The sequence below is a fragment of the Chiloscyllium plagiosum genome, chromosome 33 (genome assembly GCF_004010195.1).
Source record: "Chiloscyllium plagiosum isolate BGI_BamShark_2017 chromosome 33, ASM401019v2, whole genome shotgun sequence".
Classification (NCBI taxonomy): Eukaryota; Metazoa; Chordata; class Chondrichthyes; order Orectolobiformes; family Hemiscylliidae; genus Chiloscyllium; species Chiloscyllium plagiosum.
The window spans coordinates 21,409,294-21,434,224 of NC_057742.1; the positions used below are offsets into that span (position 1 = coordinate 21,409,294).

At 40.5% G+C, this 24,931-nt stretch overlaps 1 protein-coding gene across 2 annotated transcripts in view; it reads left to right on the forward strand.

Moving 5' to 3' along the window:
• The window catches only part of LOC122539931 (neurabin-2-like), a 219,993-nt gene extending 204,255 nt beyond the window's left edge, over positions 1 to 15,738 (forward strand). For both annotated transcript variants that reach the window (XM_043675131.1, XM_043675130.1), the window contains exon 11: positions 11,900 to 15,738. In XM_043675131.1, the coding sequence (XP_043531066.1) occupies positions 11,900 to 11,953 (54 nt within the window). In that variant the 3' untranslated portion in view covers positions 11,954 to 15,738. The remainder of the gene's footprint in view (positions 1 to 11,899) is intronic.
• The last annotated feature ends 9,193 nt before the right edge of the window (positions 15,739 to 24,931 follow it).

The following is a 24,931-nucleotide window of genomic DNA, read 5'->3' on the forward strand; positions in this document are numbered from 1 at the left end:
TTTTCCAGCACCACACTGTCAACTTCTGTATCTGTTCTATCAAACTCTCAAAGAATTTCCTTTGTTCAGTGAGTTTCACTGAGATTATCTCTCATTCTTCTAAACTTCAGACAACAATAGACCTATTCTCTCTCTATGCAGCAGCTCTCTCAACCAGGAATTTGTTTTGGGTAGCACTGACCGGTGCAACAGAAAATAACAGGTGTAACAGAACTGACCAGCTGGCATAAGCCATAATTAATATTGAGTCGTCACGGCTCTAACATAAAGAATCCATCATGTCTGTTTTGAAACTCATTAAAAATAGGATGCTGGCAGTGAAGTTCACTCATCAACCCTTCAAGGAAATGAATTAGAAGTAGGATGTCCACTGGAGGGCACTCTTACCTCTGAGATGCAATTATTTCTTCCTCGACTGTATGCTTTTGGAGCATACATATTCCATCATCTCTGATTTACAACAGGAGCAACTTTTAAATGTAAATTTAAGATGCAAATGAAAGCACAGACCACATTGTAAGCAGACAATGCAAACACACAAAATAATTTGTCTGATAATGTGCACAGTGTTCGCTGGTGTAAAGCTGCCTCCGTTGAACAATACTTTTGTCTAGAGGTTCAATTCTGATGATTATCCCTTTCAGAACTGGAATAGCATACTCGGCGTTCAAAATGCACTACATTTTCACCTCCAGACACACTTATTACCTTGGCAAGAGCAGTATAGAGGAACATAAACATTTAGCACTATATTGTCGGAGCAACCCAGGAGAATTCAGTCTTGTACTATTTTAAATTGATGGGAAACCTCTTACAGGTTGAAACAGAATGTTTTCCATTTTAAAAAATAAGAATCATAGTTTATCAGGAATTACATGGCAATGTTCTTCTCAAGGATTTAGCCACTTTTTTAACCCAATTTCCATTATACTTTCCATATCAATTATTTTCAAAAACAATGTATTTTGAAGGTTTAATACCTGTGCAGATTTTGAAACTGTAGGGTACAGGGACCTCATCAGTGATATAGTGTTTGTGGTGTCATCAGGTAACTTTTATACAAACATGTAAAAAGAACCTTCCCGTCTTCAGAAAGAGCATGGCAATGTGCTGCAGTGATTAGACATCTTGAATCTACTGGTAATCTTTAAAGATTGGTACTTCATGCAGCTGCATGACATTTAACTTTTTGCAGAAAGATCAAAGCATTTAAAATAAGTCGCTTAACAGTAAGGTAAACTGATGTAAGAATGCTGTATGAACTCGAATGTTACACATTAAGTCGCTGATGTTGGCAATAGTGATTTCGAAGCCACGATTTTGTCAACCCCAAAGCTCAGTTTTATTCCTGTTCTCTAATTTCATGATAAAATTGACATGTATAAACAATGATACAGACACAAATTTGAAGGTAAGACTTTTACCTCTGCCTTACAGCCCTAACCATGATGTCGATATCATGCGCACATCCGTGGGACCTCTTTATTTTTCACTGGGAATAGATAGGGAAGGGGTAATAGAATGTGGCAGTTGTTCCCCCCCGCCCCGTTTGATTCCCTGAAGACACAGGGCACCATTGGGAATAGTCTGGGGCATACCCAATGGGGTAGCTTTGGGCAGGAGGGGAGCCTCACTCTCACACTGTGCCTGCTTCTACCACCTCTGCTGGCAACGCGTTCCAAACACCCACCACCCTCTGTGTGAAGTACTTGCCGCATGTATCCCCCTTAAACTTTCCACCTCTCACCTTGAAAGCATGACCTCTCATTATTGAATCCTTCACCCTGGGAAAAAGCTTGTCTCTATCCACCCTGTCTATACCCTTCATGATTTTGCAAGCCTCAATCAGATCCCCCCCAAAGATATTTTTGGTGACAGTGCAAGAAACCCTGCCATCCAGAAGAATTCTGCCCAGGATTGAAAGTTTCCTGTCCTGAGGAAAAGGCTGGAACAGAGAAGACTTCAAAATTGCAGAAGCGTGGGGCAGTGGTGGTGTGGTGGTAATGTCACAGGACCAGTGAATTCACCCCTCTGGTTACTGATCAGGCATATTGTTTGATTCCCACAAAGGGTGAAATTTGAATTCAGTAAAAATCTGAAAGACAAAAACTAACCCAATGGTGACAATATAACCACTGTTAAAGTTGTAAAAACCCATCTGGTTCACTAATGTTCTTAAGGAAAGGAAATCGGCCTCCCTTACCTGGTCTGGCCCACATGTGACTCTAGACCCATAACATTGTCATAGAGATGTACAGCACAGAAACAGACCCTTTGGGCCAACTAGTTTTTGTCAACCAGATATTCTAAATTAATCTAGTCCAATTTGTCAGTATTTGGCCCATAATCCCTCTAAACCCTTCGTATTCATATACCCATCCCGATGCCTTTTAAATGTTTTAATGTATTTGCTTCCACCACTCTCGTAGCTCATTCCATACACGCAGCACCTCTCTTTGAAAAAACTGCTACTTAGCTTCTCTCACCTTGGGTGGCACGGTGGCTCAGCGGTTAGCACTGCAGCCTCGCATTGCCAGGGACCTGAGTTCAATTCCAGCCTCGGGCGATTGTCTGTGTGGAGTTTGCTTGTTGTCTGTGTGGGTTTCCTCCGGGTGCTCTGATTTCCTCCCACAGTCCAAAGATGTGCAGGTTAGGTGAATTGGTCGTGCTAAATTGCCCATAGTGTTAGGTGCATTAGTCAGAGGGAAATGGGTCTGGGTGGGTTACTCTTCAGAGGGTCGGTGTGGACTTGTTTGGCTGAAGGGCCTGTTTCCACACTGTAGGGAATCTAATCTTAAGCCTATGCCTTCTAGTTTTGGACTCCCGTACCCTGGGAAAAAGACCTCGGCTATTTGCCTTATCCATGCTCCTCATGATTTTATAGACTTCTATAAGGTCACTCTCACCCTCAGCCTCTAGCCTCCAGCGCTCCAGGGAACTAGCATCAGCCTATTCAGCCTCTCCGTACAGCTCAAACCTTCTAACCCCAGCAACATTCTTGTAAATCTTTTCTACACCCTTTCAAGTTTAACATCTTTCTTGTAACAGATAGACAAGTGGTTAACACTTAGCAGCCGTCTGGGCAATAATTGCTGGCCTATTCACTAATTTCCACACCTTGTGTAAATACATTTGAAATAAAAGGTTGATTTCACTCACTAATAAAGCAATAACTAAGTAGCATAGAGTCCGGAAAGCTATGAAGTGTCTCTACCATGATAAGGTCAGTGTAAGATGACTATGTTAGTTGTGCAAGTTGTTCATTCTAGGTAACAAACTGGGTGCTTTAACAAAGTTTGTCTGTCTTCAAGTGACAAAGAAACAAAGCCAACCCGATTTCATTTTGTGCAGCTCGAGTCATTTTTCAGGCTCCAGCACTGGAATATTATTATATGATAATAATATAGCAATACAGTTCCAATTCTCCAACCCACATCCACCATTTATTAAGGGTCAATATATGCTATGCATGGTATATTTAGATACCAATTGAGTAGCATGATTCCAATCCTTGGGTCTGGGTGGAATGCTGTTTGAGGGTCAGTGTGGACTTCATGTAGTTGGGGTGGTGCTGATAATAATGGTTAGGGTCAGTGTATTAGTAAGAGAGGATCTCCAGGTGGATGAACAGGATGTGAAATCAGAATCATAGAATCTCTACAGTGTGAAAGAGGCCATTCTTCCCATTACATCCACACCATCCCTCCATTGTGCATTCCATCCAGCCCCACCCCCATACCCTATCCCTGTAACCCTGCATTTTTCTTGACTAACCCACCTAGTCTGCACATCACTGTGGGCAAATTGACATGGGCAAGCCACAAACTTGCGTGTCTTTGGACTGTGGGAGGAAACTGAACACCCAAAGGAGACCCACGCAGACACAGGGAGAATATGTAAACCCGATACATACAGTGGCTCAAGGCTGGAAATCAAACCTGGGTCTCAAATGCTGCGAGGCAGCAGTGCTAACCATTGAGCCACCGTGCCACCCCATTTAGGTGGAACTAAGAAGCAGCAAAGGGCAGCAGACATTGGCGGTAATGGTTTATAGATCACCAAACACAAGTGGTGATGCAGAGCATGGTCTACATAAGGAAATTAGAGGTGTATGTAACAAGGTAAGTGCAGTAGTCACAGGTCAATCTAATCAGCACCAGTGCTGAGGAGGAAGAATTTCTGAAATTTGTTTGAGATAGTTTTCTGAAGCGATATTGTGAGGAACCAATTGGCTATATTAAATATAGTATTATGTAATAACCATAACTCAAAGCCTCCAGTCCTTGTAAGTCTTTTCTGCACCCTCTTAAGTTTAACTACATCTTTTCTATAGAAGAGTGACCAGAACTGTACACAGTATTCTAAAAGTGGCCTCACCAATGTCCTGTACAGTTGCAACATTACATCCCAATTCCTACGCTCAGTGCACTGACCAGTGAAGGCAAGCGTGCCAAAGGCCTTCTTCCCGACCACTCTGTCCACCTGCGACTCCACTTTCAAGGAACTATGCACCTGCACTCCTAGGTCTCTTTGTTTGGCAACATTTCCCAGTACCCTACCATTAAGTACACAAGTCCTGCATTGGTTTGCCTTACCAAAATGCAACACCTCACTTTTATCTAAAATAAACTCCATCTGTCTCTCCCCTGCCCATTGACCATCTAATCAAGGTCCCATTGTACACTGCGATAATCTACTTCACTGCCCCGACCCCCACCCATTTTGGTGTCATCTGCAAATTTATTAATCATGCCTCCTACATTCACATCTAAATCATTTATATGAATGACGAAAAGCAATGGACCTGGCACCAATCCTTGCGGTACACCGCTGGTCACAGGCCTCCAGTCTGAAAATCAAGTCTCTACTGCCACCCTCTGTCTCCTACCTTCAAGCCAATTTTGTATCCAGTTGGCTAGCTCATCTTGGATCCCAACTCTTACTAACTAGCCAACCATGCAGAACCTTGTCGAGAACTTTGCTGAATTCGACATAGACAACACCCACCATTCTGCCTTCAACAATCATCTTTGTCACCTCTTCAGAAGGCTCAATCAAATTAATAAGACAATTTCCCACACACAAAACCATGTTGACTATCCCTAATCGGTCCTTGCTTTTCCAAATGCATGTAAATCCTGTCCCTCAGAATCCCCTCCAACAACTTACCCATCACTGATGTCTGGCTCACCAGTCCATAGTTCCCTGGCTTTTCCATACCAACTTTGTTAAATAGTGGCACCACATTAGCAACCTGCAGTCTTCCAATACCTCACCCATGACTGTTGTTGGTACAGATATCTCAGCAAGGGGCCCAGCAATCTCTCCCTGGCTTCCCACAAAGTTCTTTGGGAAACATCTGATCACGTCCCTGAAACTTATCTACCTTTAGGTGCTTTAAGAGCTCCTGTTCTATAATATTAAATTTTTTCAAGACATCATTATTTATTTCATGTTTTTCCATGTCCTCCTTCACAGTAAATGCTCATACAAAATATTAATTTAGTATTTAACTCATCTCCTGCATTCCACACTTAGAAGGGGCCCTATTGTCTCCGACGTTACTCTTTTTGCCCTCAGTGTACTGATAGAATCTCTTTGGATTCTCCTTAACTCTGTTTGCCAAAACTATCTCACACTCCCTTTTTGCCTTTCTGATTTGCCCCTTAGGTATACTGCTACTGCCCCGATACTCCTTTTGGGATTCACTTGATCCCAGCTGTCTATACCTGATGTATGCCTCCTTTTTCTTGACCAGAGTCTCAATTTCCAGTCATCCAGCATTCCCTACATCTACCAGCCCTGCCCTTCACACTTACAGGAACATACCGTCTTTGCACTCTCACTATCTAATTTTTAAAGGCCTCCCATTCCCTAACCATCCCTTTACCTGCGAATAGCTTCCCCCAATCAACTTTTGAAAGTTTCTGTCTAATACTGTCAAAATTGGCCTTACTCCAATTTAGAACTTTAACTTTTTGATTATTTCTATCCTTTTCCATAACTATTTTAAAGCTAATAGACTTATAATCGCTTGCTCCAAAGTGCGCCACCACTGACACCTCAGTCACTTGCCTTGCCTTATTTCCCAAAAAGGTCAAATATTGCTCCTTCTGTAGTTGATACATCCACACGTTGAAAAGAAAGTTTTCTTGTACATACTTAACAAATTCCTCCCCATCCAAGCTCTTCACACTATGTCAGTTCCGATCTACATTTGGCAAGTTAAATTCCCGTAACATTACAATCCTTATATTCTAACAGATATCTGAGATCTCCTCATATATTTGCTTCTCAATTTCCTACTGACTATTCGGGGGCCTATAATACAATCCCAACAAAGTGATCATCCCTTTCTTACTTCTCAGTTCTGTCCATATATCGTCACTGGACGATCTTCCAGGAATATCATCCCTAAGTAGAGCCTTAATGTTTTCCTTAACTATAATGTCATTTCCCCTCCTCTCTTGCCTCCTCTTCTGTCCTTCTTATTGCAACTATACCCTGGAACATTAAGCTGCTGGTCCTATACATCCCTGAGCCACGTTTCTCAATATCCCAGTCCCATGTTCCCAACTGTGCCTGAAGTTCATCTGCCTTCCCTGTCAGGCCTCTTGCATTGAAGTAAATGCAATATAATTTATCAGTCTTACCTCATTCTCAGCCAAGCTCTTGTCTGTCTTGACAATTTGACTTGCTCTCCGTGTCTGTATTAGCACCAGCCTTTTTTCTCACTATTACTTTGATTCCCACCCCCAAGCGCCACATTATTAGTTTAAAGCCTCGGAGTAGCAGCAGCAAATCTCTCTGCAAGGTTATTTGTCCATTTGTTGTCATGTGTATTTTGTTACAAAATGAAGTGAAAAGTATTGTGTGGTGTCGCCACTCCCTTAAAATGCAGAAAAATAAACCAAAACGTAGAAGGTAGAAAAATAAAGAAAAAGTGTTCAACTTCACAGTCCTTCTTGTTAAGTACTCTGCCATGGACCAGACCTGAGTCCAATTTGCCACCCCTCCACCAGTGAGACAACAACTGCCAAACTTTGGAGCCGTCTCACCTCCACTGACATCCTCACCGCTGGGAGTACACACTGGACCTCGCCAATGCAACCACCACTGATGTTGCTGAGTACCGTACTGGCTCAAACCTGACTCCACCACTGCCATGAGCCCATCCTGCCAAAGCAGCTGCTGTCACTGGGCCTAAACTAGCCCCCACTACTGCCTCCATGAATCGGCGATGGATATAGATGCCCACGGGAACCCAAACTCGCCTTTGCTGCAGCAGCCTTCAGTTGGCGCTAAGACCGCCTCGTCAATACAGAAGCTGCTGGGAACCCAGATTCACCGCCGCTGCTGTGAGTCTCCACAGGACCCACTCGAGTCCACGCTGGGCTCACTTGCCATCGCCGATGCCATTGCCGTGACTGAGCACTCAGCCCGTGAGGGCGGTTAGGTTCCCTGCTGGTGGAGTGAGACCAGATACTACCTGCTGGACATTCTGGTGGTTATTCCCAAATACTAAACCATCTTCTGTGCACCTGTACCAGCCCTGAAACTGAACACTGTCATGCATCCATCAGAGACCCAGAGCCTGCAGCCTGTAACGCCTCAAGTCTTAAAGCAGTAGATGGACATGTTGTCTCTCATCTGGAAGAAACATAGCTCCAAGATATCCAATTCTCTTGTCTGTGAGTCTCTGAGATGCTATCAACTTTAACCTTTCAAGCTGACCAAGTATGCTGGATACCCGAACATACCCATGCAGATAGGTTTCACTACATTTTGACAGTGATATGTGTTGTTTTCCTCTCAAAGCTGATCAGGTGAATACACATTCTTTCTGAATGACTTCCTGTTCTTATGCTTGTGTCCTGACAGCAAAGACAGTGCAAATCAACTCCCTACTTTGAACAGGAGCTGGCATCAGAGTAAAAGGCAAGACATTTAGGTCTACAATGAGATAGAATTGCTCCACAGAAGATAGGAAGTCATTGAAATTCTCTACCCCCAGCAGGACATAGAAGCTTTGTCTTTAACTAAGTTTAAGATAGATACTGATAGCTTTTAGTTACTGATGCTATCAAGTTCTGGGGGAGGCATGGTTGTGTTCTGGATTTGAGACAGATAATCAGCAATGATCTAGAACAGGGGAGCCGCTTCAGGGGCTGAATGGCCTACTCCTGGTCATTGGTTTCTATGGCTTTGGAAGCTCCACTCAAATTTGTTAAAACTACAGTTCCTCAAGATTTCTGCACCCCCTCCACACCACTATATAATCATATAGTAATTTCTACACTGATGCTATGTTAAACAATATACTCACTGAGTGCAAATACTGTCTCAGCTAGGACTTAGAAAGATTTGATAGCTGAAGTTGGAATGTGGACTTTTCCTCTTTCTGGAGATTGGAAGAGAAGTGGAAGAAAATTGGGTGGTTTGGCTCCTAGATAGACACCTGCCATATGCTCACCAGATGACCAGTTAAATTACTTTGAGTGTGAAGGCCCACAGAGGACTTTCGGAACCTGCCACAACCCAAGACCCTCAGCTGTAGTATTATGGCCATTTAAGGCCTCACTGACCTCCTCATGCCCTCCACCTCCTTAGGATTGTGGTGTACATTCCCAGCGGGTGAGGAATGTGCCTAGTTCCCCAAATGGGAAGCCAAGATGACCTGTCTGACAGTCTGGGGACATTGAGCTCCAACTGCCCCAATTTAGAGACAGCTGGAGGCATAGCTCTGAGTGGGGTGTCAAGGGGGTAACATCTCAAAGCCACCCCCAACCTTTCCTCAAAGATGCCATCTTCCTGCAATCCCCACCGCATTTTAAGAAGTTAAAAAAAAACACTGGATCCACTGAGGAGAGCAACGCCTTTCTACTCCTGAGGTTGCTAGCCTTATGATTAGCCTGCCACTTCTGGTGACCCCCTTGCTCAATTCTGCTCTGACTGCTGTAACTTAGAGTTTTTCCTATTGAACAGATTTCTTAATAGCTTTTTTTGTCAGTTGAATACCATCTGGACACTCAAATTTAAGCTCAGTATTTACAGATGATATTGTTTAAACTATTTATGATTTTATTTCATGGCAATTGATCACCGTCTATATCTTTTGACCAATATTTTATGTCAAATGATAGCTAAAGGATCACTTTTGAATGCAGATGATCACAAATTAACACTGTTGAATGCAAAATAACATTTTTTTGTAGGAGAAGATATACAGTACAGCCTCGATTATCCAAATGAGACGGGCAGGGAGTATTTCGTTCGGATAACTGATCTGATCATAAGCAAGCGGTAATTTGAGTGCTGGTTATTGAACATGCCTTGGTTATGTGATAATGCACACCATAATGCCGTTTAACTGATAACTGAATGCTAAGTTGCCTAATGCTGTTTTTATGGGACTTTGAGATCTTGTTTGGATAATCTGAAATTCAGATAATTGATGTTTGGATAATCGAGATTGTACTGTATTACAATCCCACCTGCCTTTCCCGTGTCCACCTATTACCATCCCACCTACCTTTTCCCCACCACACCCCCCTCTATTTATCTCTGAGGCCCCTTCCTCCTCCCCAGTCCTGATGAAGAGTCCTGACCTGAAACGTCGACTTTCCTGCTCCTTTGGTGCTGTCTGACCTGCTGTGCTTTTCTGGCTCCATGTTTTATCGACTCGGACTTTAAGCATCTGCAGCCGTTACTATCTTTGGCCTGTTTGGCCATGCCATTACCACGCCTTCTATGACTACCAAGTCTCAGAGTGGAACTTTAACCTAAAGCATCCAGACAATTACACTATCCACAGTCCTCCAGGCCTCTCTCTGTGCTCACCTGGTGCTTCTTGGGTACCTTATTATGTGGTTTATATTACTTTATTCACCTATATACCCCTGGTATATCCCTATGGTGCCCTGCTTTCCTGAATTGACAAATAATAAAACAGTCAATGACTCCTTTGCATATAAATTAATGTGAATTGCCAAGCTTAATGAATATTTTGTTACTGCCTCTGTCTTAATAAGGCTTGGAATGAAAACACTAAATTAATTTTGAAGCCCTTTTGATATCTATTTAACTTTTCAGAGTTGATCTCCTCACATTTGTCGGCCAAGTAATGTAATTGCTATCAATGTATTATCTTTCAGACTCATCCTTGCATAATTCAAAACATTTAATATGTGTCTGAATGGTAAGCGACCCACTCAACCAAGTTAAAATTTGACATATAAATGAAATTTTTGATTTATTTCTTCCTTTTATATGACATCTCTATTAACAAATTATAAGAAAGAATGTCTTTAGAGATTTATGCTCTTATAGATTTTGACCCCTTGAAAGAGGCCAATAGTGAATCAGATAGTTTTCACCGTATCCCAGTGTCACCAGAGCTTACATCTTGTTCGTGACTAGTCCATTATCCATTGGGAAATGCATTTAAATTGAATTATGACAATAGTCAACAGTAACGACTAGGGTTGATTAAGGTAGAGAATTGGCCTGCATGTGGTCCGATCAGGAAAAATGTTAAATTGAAGCAATTCTTACATTTCTTATGGTGGATAAGTGACTATCCATCGAAAGGACTTAATTGGCTGTGCCACACTTTGAGACATTGCGAGTTCATGAATTGCATAAGTCCAAATCTTTCTTTATTGAAAGTTAATTGGAAAGAGAACTTTACAACTGGAATTGCAGTCATTGTAACAGCACTATCGTAGTGTTTCTTTGGAGAAAGTGAGGACTGCAGTTGCTGGAGATCAGAGTCGAGAGTGTGGTGCTGGCAAAGCACAGCAGGTCAGGTAGCATCCAAGGAGCGGGAGAATCGACGTTTCGGGCATAAGCCCTTCATCAGGAATGTTGAAGAGTGGTTCTTTGGTTCATTCTTGGAAAAGTCCAAATCATTTTCTTTTTTATTTTGTATCCAGGTGCAAAAGATAGTAAAAAGGAAGTTAATAGAATGTTAACCCGAGAAAACTGGAACAGAAACGGATAGAATTTATCCTGTGTTGTTTAAAACTCTGCTTCTACAAAGCCCTGAGTAGTGAGTAAGCACAAGACCTCAGGAAAGATATATTGGCTTTGAATGGATAGAGTGTCAAGCAGCTTCATCAGAACGATATCGGGACTAACAGGCTTAATAATTACGAGAACAAATGGCCTGGCTGAAGCTTTTATTGCCGTAAGAATGGAGGATTTAACATTTTTTCAAATGAGATGTTTAAAATTATTTCACAGAGTGGGTGGAGAGAAACTATATCCAGAACAAGTCCTGAACAAGTGGACGTAAACATACCGTTAGAGCATACTGTTAAGGAATGAAATCAGGAGAATCTTTTCGCACATAAAAATTAGTGATAGTTTTAAAAGGAACCAAAGTGAGTCTGTGAAATTAAGATAGGTACCAACTGTAGTGATTTGAATGAGGTGCAATTGGATCTCATTGACTATGAGATCTTTGAATGGGGTTGTTAATCTGGGCCAATCAGGGAACCCTGGCTGGCAGATATAAACGGGAGATTGAGAGAGTCTCCTTATTCCAGGGATTGGTTCTGAGCTAGCTGATCAGTGTCCTGGACAGTGCATGTGTAAATAAAAAGTGACTGGGTGATGGGATACCTGCCTCCTTGGAGTTATTTCACCAACCATTATCAGATTTCAAGGAGGAACAAACTTCAGGGACTGAATGGCATATCCAAATACCTATTTCTGCCGCTCAGAGAAAAGCAAATTGTCCTGTCCATGAGTACTTGCACCTCCCCAGTCTCCATGACAGCCACTTAAAAGATGGTGCAGTCAATTAACTAAAATTAGGGTAGCAATATATGAAAAGAATGATTATGTGTATTTTTAGACACACTTCTCACTGCTGTTTCATGAATATTTTCTACAGGTTACTGAACTGGAGACAAGTCTAGAGTCAATGAAAAATTCCAATGCAATTTAGACATGAAGATCTCTTTCCATCACCTGTACTTGAAATAAAACCTTCACGTCGGAGCAACAGGCCTTGGAAAATTGACATTTTCCTGTTTGTTTTCCTCTGGAAGGTTTGTACAAGTTGCACTCAGTGCAAAGGATTGTGTTTAAGGGAAGTTTTGCATTGTTGTCTTACATAAAACAATTTGCCAAGTCACTTTCAAACAGATGGCCAAATCAGAGCTGCTCAGTGAAGTAGTAATGGGCAGCAATGAACTGGTCTGCACTAGGATTGGACTTGCTCCTCCAGCCACAGAACTAGGACTGTCCCATTCAGTTTATTTAGTTTATATAAAAATAATAAAAAGATTCTAACAAATGAATATTCATTGAGGGCATCATTAATACAAAGGTAAATTGCAGAGTTGCTGTTAGTTCTAAGTCTTTGGTGAACTATTACTTTAAGAATAAAAGAAAGGTGTAACTTGTCATTATGTCATGAGTGAGAATGCACAAGTTTTTTACTGTCTGAACTCAAAGGCAGGTTCAACCAATGGTGTATTTTTTTTCTTGTTATATGTAATTTACTTTTGCGAATTAATGTAAGCCATACTTACTTTATCTATTTGTGTTTTTTTTTGTTCTGTATTGGAAAGCATTATATTACTAATAATATTGTCACCTCAGTGGATGGTTCATTTTACATCTGCACAGTGTGACAGTACCAGTACCTGTCTTAACAAAAATTGTTATTAGACATAATTTTAAAACGATAAACCAAATTTCATTACTTTGTTACTGAACAAGTGAGTATGAAGTGGAATTAAAAACTTGTATATTAAACTGGGAATGTAACGTTGAATAGTGGTCACTGTAATGGACTAATGAAGTAGATGGTTGCTCAGTTAAAGATTTTGAAAATATTTCATTCCTGGTATTTGGCTGTTTTTTACTGTATCTGCTTCCTTATTCCATGCTTCTCTTGGATCTATCAAGCTTTATCATTCATTCCTATTGTTATTCATTGTGCCATATTTGGTAGATCTTTTCAATAATGACATTACATATGTACAGAAATGAAGATGAGTGTTTGTGTAGGTGTATAGCTGAAATCCATGTAATTTGTAGTGTAAAATGTAAGAACAAAAAAGAACAGCGCAGCACTGTAAAAAAGAAATAGTATGTTACATGGCAAGATTGGTTCTAGAGCTGTGTATTACAGAAGCAAAGGAGTCTGATATTGTGATTGAATGATTTCTCCACAGGCTGGAGGATGGTAGTGCAAGGAATATATATACATATATCAATCCATTCTAGCATATATTTTTTAGAACCCTTTAACTTGCTCTACCCACCGATCATCACAGATTTATTCCTTAGCGAAAGCCAATTTCTGACTTTTCCTGTAACTTCTCAATGGCTATGACCACTCGCTTACTAGTTCCAAATGGGATGAGATAGAAACAGATGGCTTGAGTCAGGTGAAGAGAGAATGCATGTTTCTTCAGAGAACTTACTCAGACTTGAATGTGCAAAAGAGTCTGCAGTTCTATTTCCTGTTTGTTACCATGCCAACAAGAATAAAAGTACATGTACACACTATAATCAATTTCATACTGGAATATGTACAAATGGTATGGTGTGGAGAAAGATGCTGCTGTTTGCATGGAACGTTGTTCCATTTCTACAGTTGCTATACTTATCCATAAATATTTAACCAATGAGTACCATTCTATCTATTACCAGCATACTCTGTCCCAGTCTCACTACAAGCTACTGAGAGAGGCTGGATATTCAGCTTGGCCAAGTTTCCAAGTATGTAAGCTGTCCATTCTGGATCTGATATCATGTTGGCATCATGACCAGATGAGTTACCCAAAAAGTACTGTACATTGTTGAGTTTCGGATTAATTATTGACAATAAAACTAGTAAGTTCCTCTCGAGAACCCCCAGTGATCAACCTCTTTATACTCATTTGTGTGCTCCACATGTTCGCTTCATAGCATGACGCAACTTCATTGAATGTAGCAACACTATAAAGAAGTGTGTGGGCAACAAAAAATGTTTTACAGGATGGGTAACAATTGTAGGAACATCTAGGCTACACCTTAGACTGTGCAGAAATTGATCCAATCAATTAAGTTTTGAGAAATTAGTATGCAACTGGATAAAGTTTACATGTGACTTGCTTAAAGTAAGGGTTGAAATTTGATAATAAGCTTCTGTTCCATTTATGATAGGGCATAAAAGCAAAAATTCTGTCATCTTGTAGACATACCAGGTGAAACCCAATGCAGGGGGCCTATGAGAAGCGTGTCCCGAGTCAGCCCACAAGGGTAGTGCGCAAGTTTCATTGGACTTCAGAATGGGGTATTTGAAGATATCATTAGTAAAATCACCATTTTGAATAAAATTCTCTGAAGTTTTGTCTAGCTACCTATCAGACCCAGCCTGTGTCACCTCTTGTACCCAGCAGTTTTTCACCTCTATGTTGCAAACCCTCTTCATTACTAAAATTGTTGTTCATGCAACACGGCTCTTCACTGACTGCTGGTGCCAGCTGTTCTTGCCTTAATATTCCTAACACCTCGCAAATGAGATGATCAGGGTCCTAGAAAGTTTATACCAGTCCTGGATATTTGCTATCTCTCTAAGCCAATTGAAACATTAGATATAAATGGCAGTATTGCTTGAAGTAGACTTCTGGAGTCCATCAAAAATGCAAGTTCAAATCGTAATTTCTACTGTCATGAGATTGCCACTACTTGAATTATATTACACTCAATGATTGTGGTCCCCTGGAGGTTAGATTAGCCTCTGGAGTAAGAACCTTGCAGTCTATTTGTACTGCTCAGTGAAGGAAAGCTAGAAACATGAGGTCTATCTCCTCTCTCCTTGATCTTTCTAGAGAAAGGAAGGAACGTGCTTGTGTGTGGCAGACTGGAGGTTTGGTTAGGGGGAGAAAAACAATTTTGGAAACAGAACATTCATGAAGTTTTATTACTTATTAATTAAAACTTTTCCACCTATACTAAGTGGCCAGTAATATGTTACAAAGGACTGGGTGGTTCATTGTGACATTGTCCTTTGAACTTTTTCCAAACTGATAGAGTGACAATGTCCTTTTCCTGTCTCTAGTGATTTGAAGTGGATGTCATTGGTCAGTCTGAGCCAATTTCTCAGCAATAATTAACATTAGATTTCAAATCACACAGCGTGATAGAGATATATGAAATGAGAGTACAGTTAAGGGACATCATTATAATGGTCTAGAGGAAACATGACTTTGCATCTTAGTCATGTCATCACAATGGTTTGTGTTAATACAAGGTGCAAAAAGTAGTAAAATATTCCACTAGCACTGACATCCGTCACCTTGAAGAGCACAAAAAATGCCTCTACATTATACTGGATATTGCAATGTACACTCACAGACAAATATGGAAAGTACTGGAGCTTAAGCAGCAAGCTACACATCTAGCCTGGTTCAAATTCTTGTTTAGAACTGCCGTTTCTCCACCATTTTGGAAGGAGAGGTGGAAAACACTGAGCCATATTGGGTTTTTGTTAACTACATACACAGGTGCTGTTGCTGCAGACTGTTATAGTTTTGAGATTTCAGCAGCCAATCATTTGCATTAAGCCCTGTGCCCACTGTTTGAGATTATATTGGGATTGATTGATTTCACTTGTGTTTATGTGATAATTGTATTTGGTGAAATGTATACAAACTTCAACAAAGTTAAATTGTTTATTTTATGGCTTTCAACCATGTTAGCTGAATGTTAATTAAATTTCCTGTTGAAAAGGTATTATCTAGCTTATATGAAATTATTAATCTTCTGTTTTTTTTACTATGATTAATCTTGTCCAAAAGATTCTTAAGTTATATAACAAGGATCACATCAAGTTGTTACAAGAAATTAGTAGGAACAGAGTTATTAATGTTTCTGGGAATGTCTTGCTAATGATAGATAGGCTCCTCCTGGTGTTTTGCCCCATGTTAAATTTGAATGTCATCTCTTAAAACCTACCTTATTTTGAATGTATATTAAACATATCTGAACTCATTTCTTCTAATGATGTGTAGCATGAATTCAAACAGCACAGAATAAAGTTGACAATTCCACTTTTGTAGGATGTGCCCTTTTAAGTTCATATATTTTCCATCTTCAGATGTTATTGCATAAAAATGATTGACATATCCCTTGCACAGTCATCTTTTCAATATTAAAACCTGAATCTTTAAAATAATTTAATGGTATGATCACGAAAAACCAAAAATGCAAAGGAGCAGTATATGTATAAAAGCTGTATCGTATAAACAAAGTCACTGGGAAGGCACTGAAGATAGTTCGCTTCCAGAAAGAGAGGTGAACTGAGGTCAGCTCAATTTACTTTGCCTGGATGTCTGCCTTTAAGATCAGCTGAAGAGCTGTATATGTAGGGAGATAGAGAGACTTACAAGTACATCACTTACTCACCCTTCAATCAGTAAATAGTGCATAGTGTAGGGAGGGTGAACAAAAAAAATTATTCCGCAGATATAATGGCAGCACATTAATAGTGGCTCATTTGGTGAATGTGCCACCTGGAGTGATATTGAATTTCAGAGATTGTAAAATCCCCTGATTATACGACAGGGTCTGTACAAAGCTGATCTCTGCCAACATTTGGGTAGATGCACTGCGATTGACTAAGAAGGGGTAAAATGACATAATTATCTTTCCTGCTGCGGTGGGGCAGCATGGTGGCTCAGTGGTTAGCACTGCTGCCTCATAGCATCAGAGACCCGGATTCAATTTGAGCCTCAGGTAACTGGGTGGAGTTTGCACATTCTCCGTGTGTCTGCATGGGTTTTCTCTGAAGCTCCAGTTTCCTCCCACAGTCCAAAGATGCGCAGGTTCGGTGGATTAGCCACCTTGAGTTGCCCATAGTTTTCAGGTATGTATAGATTAGATGGATTAGCCATGGGAAATGCAAGGATAGGGTAGGGGGTGAGTCTGGGTGGGATGCCCTTTGGAGAGTTGGTGTGGACTTAGTGGGCTGAATGGCCTGTCTCCACACTGTAGGGTTTCAATGATGAAGATTACTTTCTCTTCTTATATACAAAAACTACACAAAGCTTTGTATAAAGACTTTGTTGGTGAAATTGATACATGCCAATGGCTGACAGAGAATTGACCGCTAGAGATACATTTGTTTAAAATGGGCTGCTAAGGGACTATTGTAGCATAGTGGTAATGTTGCTGCTTTTGAACTAGGAGGTCTGCGTTCAAGCCTCACCTACTCCAGAGGTGTGCTGCTGAACACATTGATTAGAAAGTGTCTGAAATAGCTTGCTAATTTGCTATAAGCCTCTTGATTGGTGTTGGTGTTCACCTCCTTCACTGGGAGAGGGTTATAAAAGAATCATTCATCAGAGGGTTTTTGATTTAAGTTTAAAAAGTTGCCAGAATAATCCTTCCATACATGCTTGAAATACCAATGCACTTAACAGTTAGGCAAGTCATCATGCAAATTATCCAGAATATCCAATATAAAATTGAAACCGTGTGGATAGCCAGTGTGGACCGGATCTGGCTCCTGTACTATGCTTTCCCGATGGAAACAAAATCCTGTCAATGTTTATCAGCTTACCAGTAAATTCAGCCCACATCCACTAAATGAATGCAAAAGAAAGGCTAATATCAACAGAATAGCTACTTGTGCTGGGTGTTGAAGAGCTGTTTAACAGAAACATACCCTGGCTTGAGTTAGCAACATCAGGAAATGAGGCATGAAAATAGCAGAAACTTCATGGGGGGAAGCAGGAAGGGCTAAGTAAATAACAAATACAAAAATTGTTAACATTGTTGCTACACAACATAGTTCAAATCCTTGATTTAAATGAAGTAGTATCACTTTTCGTCCCCTGCAGAATACTTTTGTATTTTTAATCCGTTAAGAACTTGCATTATTGTTATTGCAGCAATATTAGACAATGACAAGAGTATTTCAGCTGTTAGTCAAGTCTGTGAATGCAGCTAGTAAATAAATGGTTTGCATTCTTTGAAGTTTAATCTAAACCATAATTACTGTAATATAGAACTATTTAAAAGTGAGACAACAACTTGCGTATGTCAAAACCGGAAGTAGGGCTTCTGGATGAAGACATTGTGATTGGAGATTCATTAGTTCTCAGTTTCCTTTTCTTACTATGGTTTGTGAAGTTTCAACACTCAAAGTGGAAGCCTTAAACAAGAAAAGTGTAATTATAAGTGTATTTTATATTAATTTGTGATACTGTAAACTTGAATGAAGCATATCTTGGGAGTTATGAATTGTTTTGATGATCACAGCACAACAAAGGATGGATAATTGCCTGGTTTAAATGGAATAAAAATCAGTTCAATTCATTGTTGATAATGTTTACTGTAGCGGAAGGCAAGCTCAATAATTGTGACAAAAAGCTTAACAGAACAATTGATGAGATTCTAGAAAGAACTATCCTTTAAACATGCATGTATATATAATAATTCAGTTTACATAGAAACCTGTTATATTTAATGAGTATGATCATTAAAGAGGCTAACCTGTGCTCGAGTTATAATGGAACCTGAGTACTTTATTCAGCCAGTGATGTTTCTATTTAAATGTTACTCTTGTTATTTGATAACATTCCTAATCGATCATTTTATGGTGCTGAGTAAATAATGCTATTGATTAATGATTGTGTGTTCCTTAATAAGCTATTATATAATTGTTCCATTTTTATTTATTGCTATTGTACATGACATTGCAGTAAATTTTACAAACAGTGGGGATGCATGGAACCCATTATTGACTTTATTCACAAGTTCATAAGTGGTTGAAGTTAAAATCCAGCTTTTTGACTGAATTAATATAAAACATCAATTTAATGGATATTTCAGCGACATATAATAACTATCTGATACTGATTGACTTACAGCCAAGTAAAAACAATTTTATTTTGATAATCATTTCAGAGATGTGAACATATTATGGCATTTATTGATTATCCCTAACTTCTCTTGTGAAGTGGTGTTGAGGCACATACTTGAATACACTGTGGAACTTGCTCGGATCTTTCAGAAGGCAGCTAAGAGTCAACTGCATTGTCTGAAGTCATACTGAGGCCTGACCATGTGAAAAGAGCAAATTTCTATCCCTAAAAATTAAAAATTATATTTGCATGCCACCTTCAATGTATTAAAGTAAGCCAAAGCATTTCACAGGAACATCGAAAATCAAAGTAAGATAGCAAGACACATGAGATATTTGTTCAGGTGACAGAAAAACGGTACAGAAAGATAGGCTTTAAAAATGTAAAAACGGGAGTCTGAGGGTTTAAAGGGGTAAAAAGGTTAAAAGAAAGATGGGAATTGATTGATGGGCTTGGCAACCAAAATGCACGTGCAAAAGGACACTGGGAAAGGTCAATGTACACAGGTCGTGTTATACATAATTAATGTACATGGGCACAAATAGTTCTTCCTAAGGAACTGATGGCTCAGGAGCCAGCTTGAATCTGTCAATACCATAAGACAAAAGATCAAAAGTAGGCCATTCAGCCCATCAAGTCTGCTGTGCCATTCACTGAGATCATGGCTCATCTGATAATCCTCAACTCCTTTTGCCTGCCTTTTGCTCCTAACCCTTGATACCCTTACTGCCTTGAATATACTTAATGACCTAGTCTTGACAGCACTCTCGGGGAAAGAATTCCACAAATTTAGAACCCTTGAAAGGAGAAACTCCGTCTCATCTCTCTTTAATGTGCGACTTCTTGCTCTGAGATGATGCCCTCTCATCCTAGAGTAGTTTTGTGACCAACGTGTTCCCAATTTCTCCTAATTTCACTTAAGCAATGCATTCTTTAGTTCAGGGAAGTGATTTTACGATGCACACTCGTAATATGTTGATAGCTGTATCATCACTATACTGTTTTCTAGGATATAAAATATCCAATCATAAAAATAAATCTAAAATGGCAGACATGTACTTCACTTTAAGGTTCAAATTTGAAGGAAGAAGATACCATTTGGAAACAATTCTATAATATTTTCACATTAAGTGATAGGGTTAGGGCTAAATTGTATAGGATAATTTGTATGCTTGTAGAGAGCAAATAGAGAAGAACAGTTTGTCACTAACTTAAGAATCTGGATTTAGAAGTCCATGTATGCTATTTTCATATGAATCTCTTTTATCTTTCCTAATCCCTAAAACATTTCTATTCTTCTAGTCTTGTGAAATATATTAATTATTGCAAGTCTTGTTTCACACCATTTCTGCAACTTACAGTTGTTAACTTTAAAACATTTGATCAACAATTAAAACTTTTCTTAACCCACCAAAATGAGAAGTAGCCTATATTTCTTTAATTATAATGTGTACATTCTTCAATAGCTGGCTGATTTTTGTAGCATTGCTAGACAATTAGTTCACAAACTTTTCCAGAACAGGAAGGTACACAATCCAGGATTCCATTGGCCATGGATTCAAGTGTTAGCCAAAGGACATCAAGCTGCTAAACATTTGCAATTGAGCTCCTCTGCTTGATCACTGTGGAAATAATCCACATCTCTCACATCAGCTGTGGGAGGACAAGGCATGTGCCCATTGATTATCAATGTTCATCTGTCATCTTCTTTAGTTTAGTGGGTAATTATTCAAAGTGTCGTGATTTTTTTGTTAACCATAGGAAAGGCGAAGAGGCAATTCCCAAGCATACCACAACTGAAATGGGGATTGAATCCCATGCTGTTGGTATTAATCTTACCCACACATTATTTTTCTAGCCAAAGTGAACTAACATGCACACAGCCCCACCAGCACTAATGTTCTTTTACAGTTTCCTAGCTCATAGGGGAAAGCTAAAATGTAAATAAATTCAAGATTTAAAAAGCAGTACAAAATGTTCACATAGGAAGTGTGTTGAAAAAGATGCTTCAGTGCCAAGTGACCTTGGGTGGACAGTCACTAGATTTTATTTTAATGGATTGTTTGGGAATTGTAATGACAGTGCACTGAATCTTACCAGAAATTGGCAGTTATTTTTGGCAAGTTTCATTGAGGGTTTCTCCCAATTGTCTCAAACTCATTATTACTTATGCACCACATCTTTATGGCACTGCTCCACATATTCTCCTACTCACCACAAGCAGAAATCTCATCACTCTCAGGATTCATTGGGCCAATGCCATATTTGAAGCCCAGCAGTGCACCTGGTGAAGTGCGGGCAGTCTAGAGTTACCCTGTGCTGTGTACGGTGTGGGAGGACAATCAGAAAGTAATGCTTCTCAGGACACATAGGTGGCACGGCTGGCATTTCATTGCAGAGTCTTACACCTATCACTGGTTGGGATACACACCACAACAACTTACCAGTCCTTGGTCAGAGGGAGAGCTACTCTTTCCTCAGTGTCAGGTATAATCAACATCTTGTTATTGTCAATGCGGTACAATGTGGACATCATATTCAGGGAAGCCTTCAAACAGTTCACAACATTCACGCCTGTTCCGTAACAACAGAAGTGAACAAACAACTGACAAACAGAGGTTGCGATTATCTCTTAGAACAGAAATGGACTGTTTGTTTTCGAACAACAACAGTTAATGAATGATCATTGCACCCAGTTCTCATTTACTGGAACTGAACATTATTTGGTTTGTTGCAACCAATACTGCACCATTCTATCATGCAGAAGGTGATATTCCACCTGCTTATCCTCCTCTTCAGAAGATTGCTGCTGCTTTCCATCTCTTCAGTGTTGGTCATATTCCCCCTTTGCCTGCTCAAGATGTACAGAGCATGGCATGTTAAGATTGTGTGACACACTCTGAGTGTACTACAAGATTCACCAGGCTCTTCCAAGCACTGGAACCTCACCTTTGGGACACCTACTGTCTGCTTTACAATGGCCCTGGATGAAGAATGGGCCACACTGTATCAGCTCGAGGCCTGAGTCAGTTGGATGTGTAATAGAGTCATCAGCATGGTCACAGAGTAGCCTCATGTGCAATAACCATTCAGCACTTGAAATGAGATTTCTCCAGGATCATGGCAGCTTCCTGGCGCAGATGTCCAAAATGTGATTCTAATGATCGCACATTTCTGTTGATGAATGCAGCTGCATTATAGTGTGGACCTCTCGATGTGTGTACAGTTTATCCCACTCTGCACCTGGAGGAAGCCAGTGATGTTGGTAAAGCCAACTCCCTGTGCTGCAATGCTCACCTCAATATGAGGAAAACAAGATGAGGTGTTGTGATCTAGCACAAAGTGTATCAGTTGCAGCCATGAAGCAGTTGTGAGTTGAGGTTTGAGAGAGCCCACGCAAGTCCCCAGTGGCTCCTTGGTAGCAGCCAATTGTGTAAAACCTTAGTGTCATCTTGATGGCCAAGCATCCTTTCAGCTCACAAGTCCCACTCCAGCAGCTGGGTTAGTTATGTGACAATGTCCCAGGGCATCCTTATCCTGTGGTGGCATTGTACCATGCTCGTCTGAAGGAAGTGGCAGCAAGGAAAATAGAATTTGTCCCTCCTGTGCATTTAAAAGTGAATCTTCACCTGCGACCTCTTCAGACACAGGCTGTTTGTTGTCAGCTGGGACCTGCTGCTGGTTCTGGTGTTGCTGTCACATCTCTGATTTAATTTCCCTACACTTTTATTGCATCATAGCAACAGCGAAGATAACCCCTGCGCTGGCTGGATCCATCAGTCACACTCATAATGAACTTGTGGAGCATAAAAAATGGAACAGGGTTTCTGTAATGTGAGCAGTCAGCATTCACATCACTCACATTTGATCTTTAGTATACTCCTTGACACAGTATGACGTGAAGGACATTGACATGGAGGGCCATGAAATGCCGTTAGATGGAATTTTGGCATAGGAATCATAGTTTCAAAGATGTTTGCATCACAGAAGGAGGCCCTTTGGTCCATCACATCACTTCTTGTAAACAGAGATCTGACTACACTAATCCCATTTGCCAGCTTTTGGCCCATAGTCCTCCAGGCTATGGCAATGCAAGTGAATATCTCAATACTGCCAAAATGTCATGAGAGTTCCTTAGTCAGCAACTGTTTCCGGCAGTGAGCTCTAGATTCTCACCACTCTGAATGAAAAGCACCTTGGCTAATGGAAAATGTGCCTTCCTATCCACCCTGTCTACCCCCCTCATAGTCTGGAACACCTTGATCAGATTCCCTCTCAACTTTGTGGTTCCGTGGTAAATAATCCCAGCCTTGTGCTAATGAGTGCATAGCAGTTGTGTCACAGAGAGATAGTAGGAGATTGTAAGTGCTGAATGAGGACTGAATCCATGTTGCTGATTATTTACAGTTCAAGGTGAGAGGGAATCAGCTCTGTGAGATGTTTGTTTGTCTTTGCGAATAGTGGTCAGCAGATGCAAATTTTAAGGTGGCCTGTGATGACCTCTGCTTCATCGAGGTGACTGTCTTCAGTCTGCACTGATGAATAACATGCTTGTGATCAGCATTTGTACCCCCCACAGTTGCACACTGTGTGCATTCACATGTACATGACTTCAGCCTGTATTGTGAAAATACCAGATTAATGCAATTGTCTCTTAAAGGGCCTTACATCGTTCTTGAGTAGAGCCCAGATTAAGAGCTTTTGACTCTGTCCACTCCAGTTATGGTCAGAGCCATTTTTAATTTGCAGAAACCCCACTCCACCCCCCCACCCCCCAAACACACACACACACGCACACACACACAAAACAGCACAATCCCTTCCTTCTTGGGTCACACTGGATGGCCCACGCGTATAGATTCTCCAAATGTTTGCGCACACCACCTACGAATTATGTCTGCAGTTCTCATCATTACTCCCTGAGTCCCAGCACTACACCTTTGTCTAGCCTACTGTCGTTATGCACAGTCTACCAACTGAGGGTGTTGTTGGTCGTCACTGCCCATGGAGTGTGACCTGAGATATTGGTGACTGGTGTCCTGGATGGAAATCAGTGGAGCAAGCAGGAGTTGCCAGGTACGCACTCTGACTTTCACACTGGGAATTTTTGCTGTTTCTATCTAACAAGTGGGCAAATGGGAAACTCCATATTCATAATGTGGGGTTAACTAAAAATGAGATGTTAGTGCATGCAAGTAGTCCTCTAGTGCTCAAAGTGTGAGAATATCATCCCGTTGTTGAACACTTGGTTGGAAAAGGGGACCTTTGGCTCTTGATGTTGAGAAGCTCCTTTTTAGCCACCTCTCATGATTTTCCAACATCATCACAATGACCCATGGCACTCAATGAAGTCTAGGAAGACTCCTCCCATAGGAACATTCGAAACAGGAGCAAGAGTAGACCATTCTGCCCTTGAATCTTGGCTGATCTGATCATGGTCTCAATTAATTTGCCTATCGCCAACACGTAACTCTCGTGTAAATAAAAGAATCTGCCTCACTTACCCTTGACTACACTTGGTGACCCAACCTCCACTGCTCTTAGGAGGAAAGAACTCCAAAGGTTAGCTGTTCTCTGAGATAATTCCTCCTTGTTTCTGTATCAACTGGGAGCCCTTATTCCTTTTGATCTAGCTTTCCCCTCAAAGAGAACTATTTCTCAGCAACTACCCTGTCAAGAATCATATACATTTCAATAAAATAACTACGCATGTTTCAAAACTCTCATGAATTTGACCCAATCGCTCAGCCTTTCCTTGTAAAATAACTCCTTCCTCCTAAGAATCTGCATAGTGAACCATTACTGATTTGTTATCTTGCATAATGCCTATTTGCCACAAAATATGCAGGTGCATATATACACAGATATGAGGCGAGTAGTATGTTTGCACAGACAGAAATTTGCAAATGTTTGAAAGTTTCATTTAGGCATGTCGTCTCAAGAATTGTGGTACCAGTTTCATGTTAACTGGCCAATGTCCAAAAGCTTGCACTTGTTGGCCAGTTTGCTGACTGATCAGATATTTTCTTCATATTTGCCATCTCAGTTCATAAGAAACG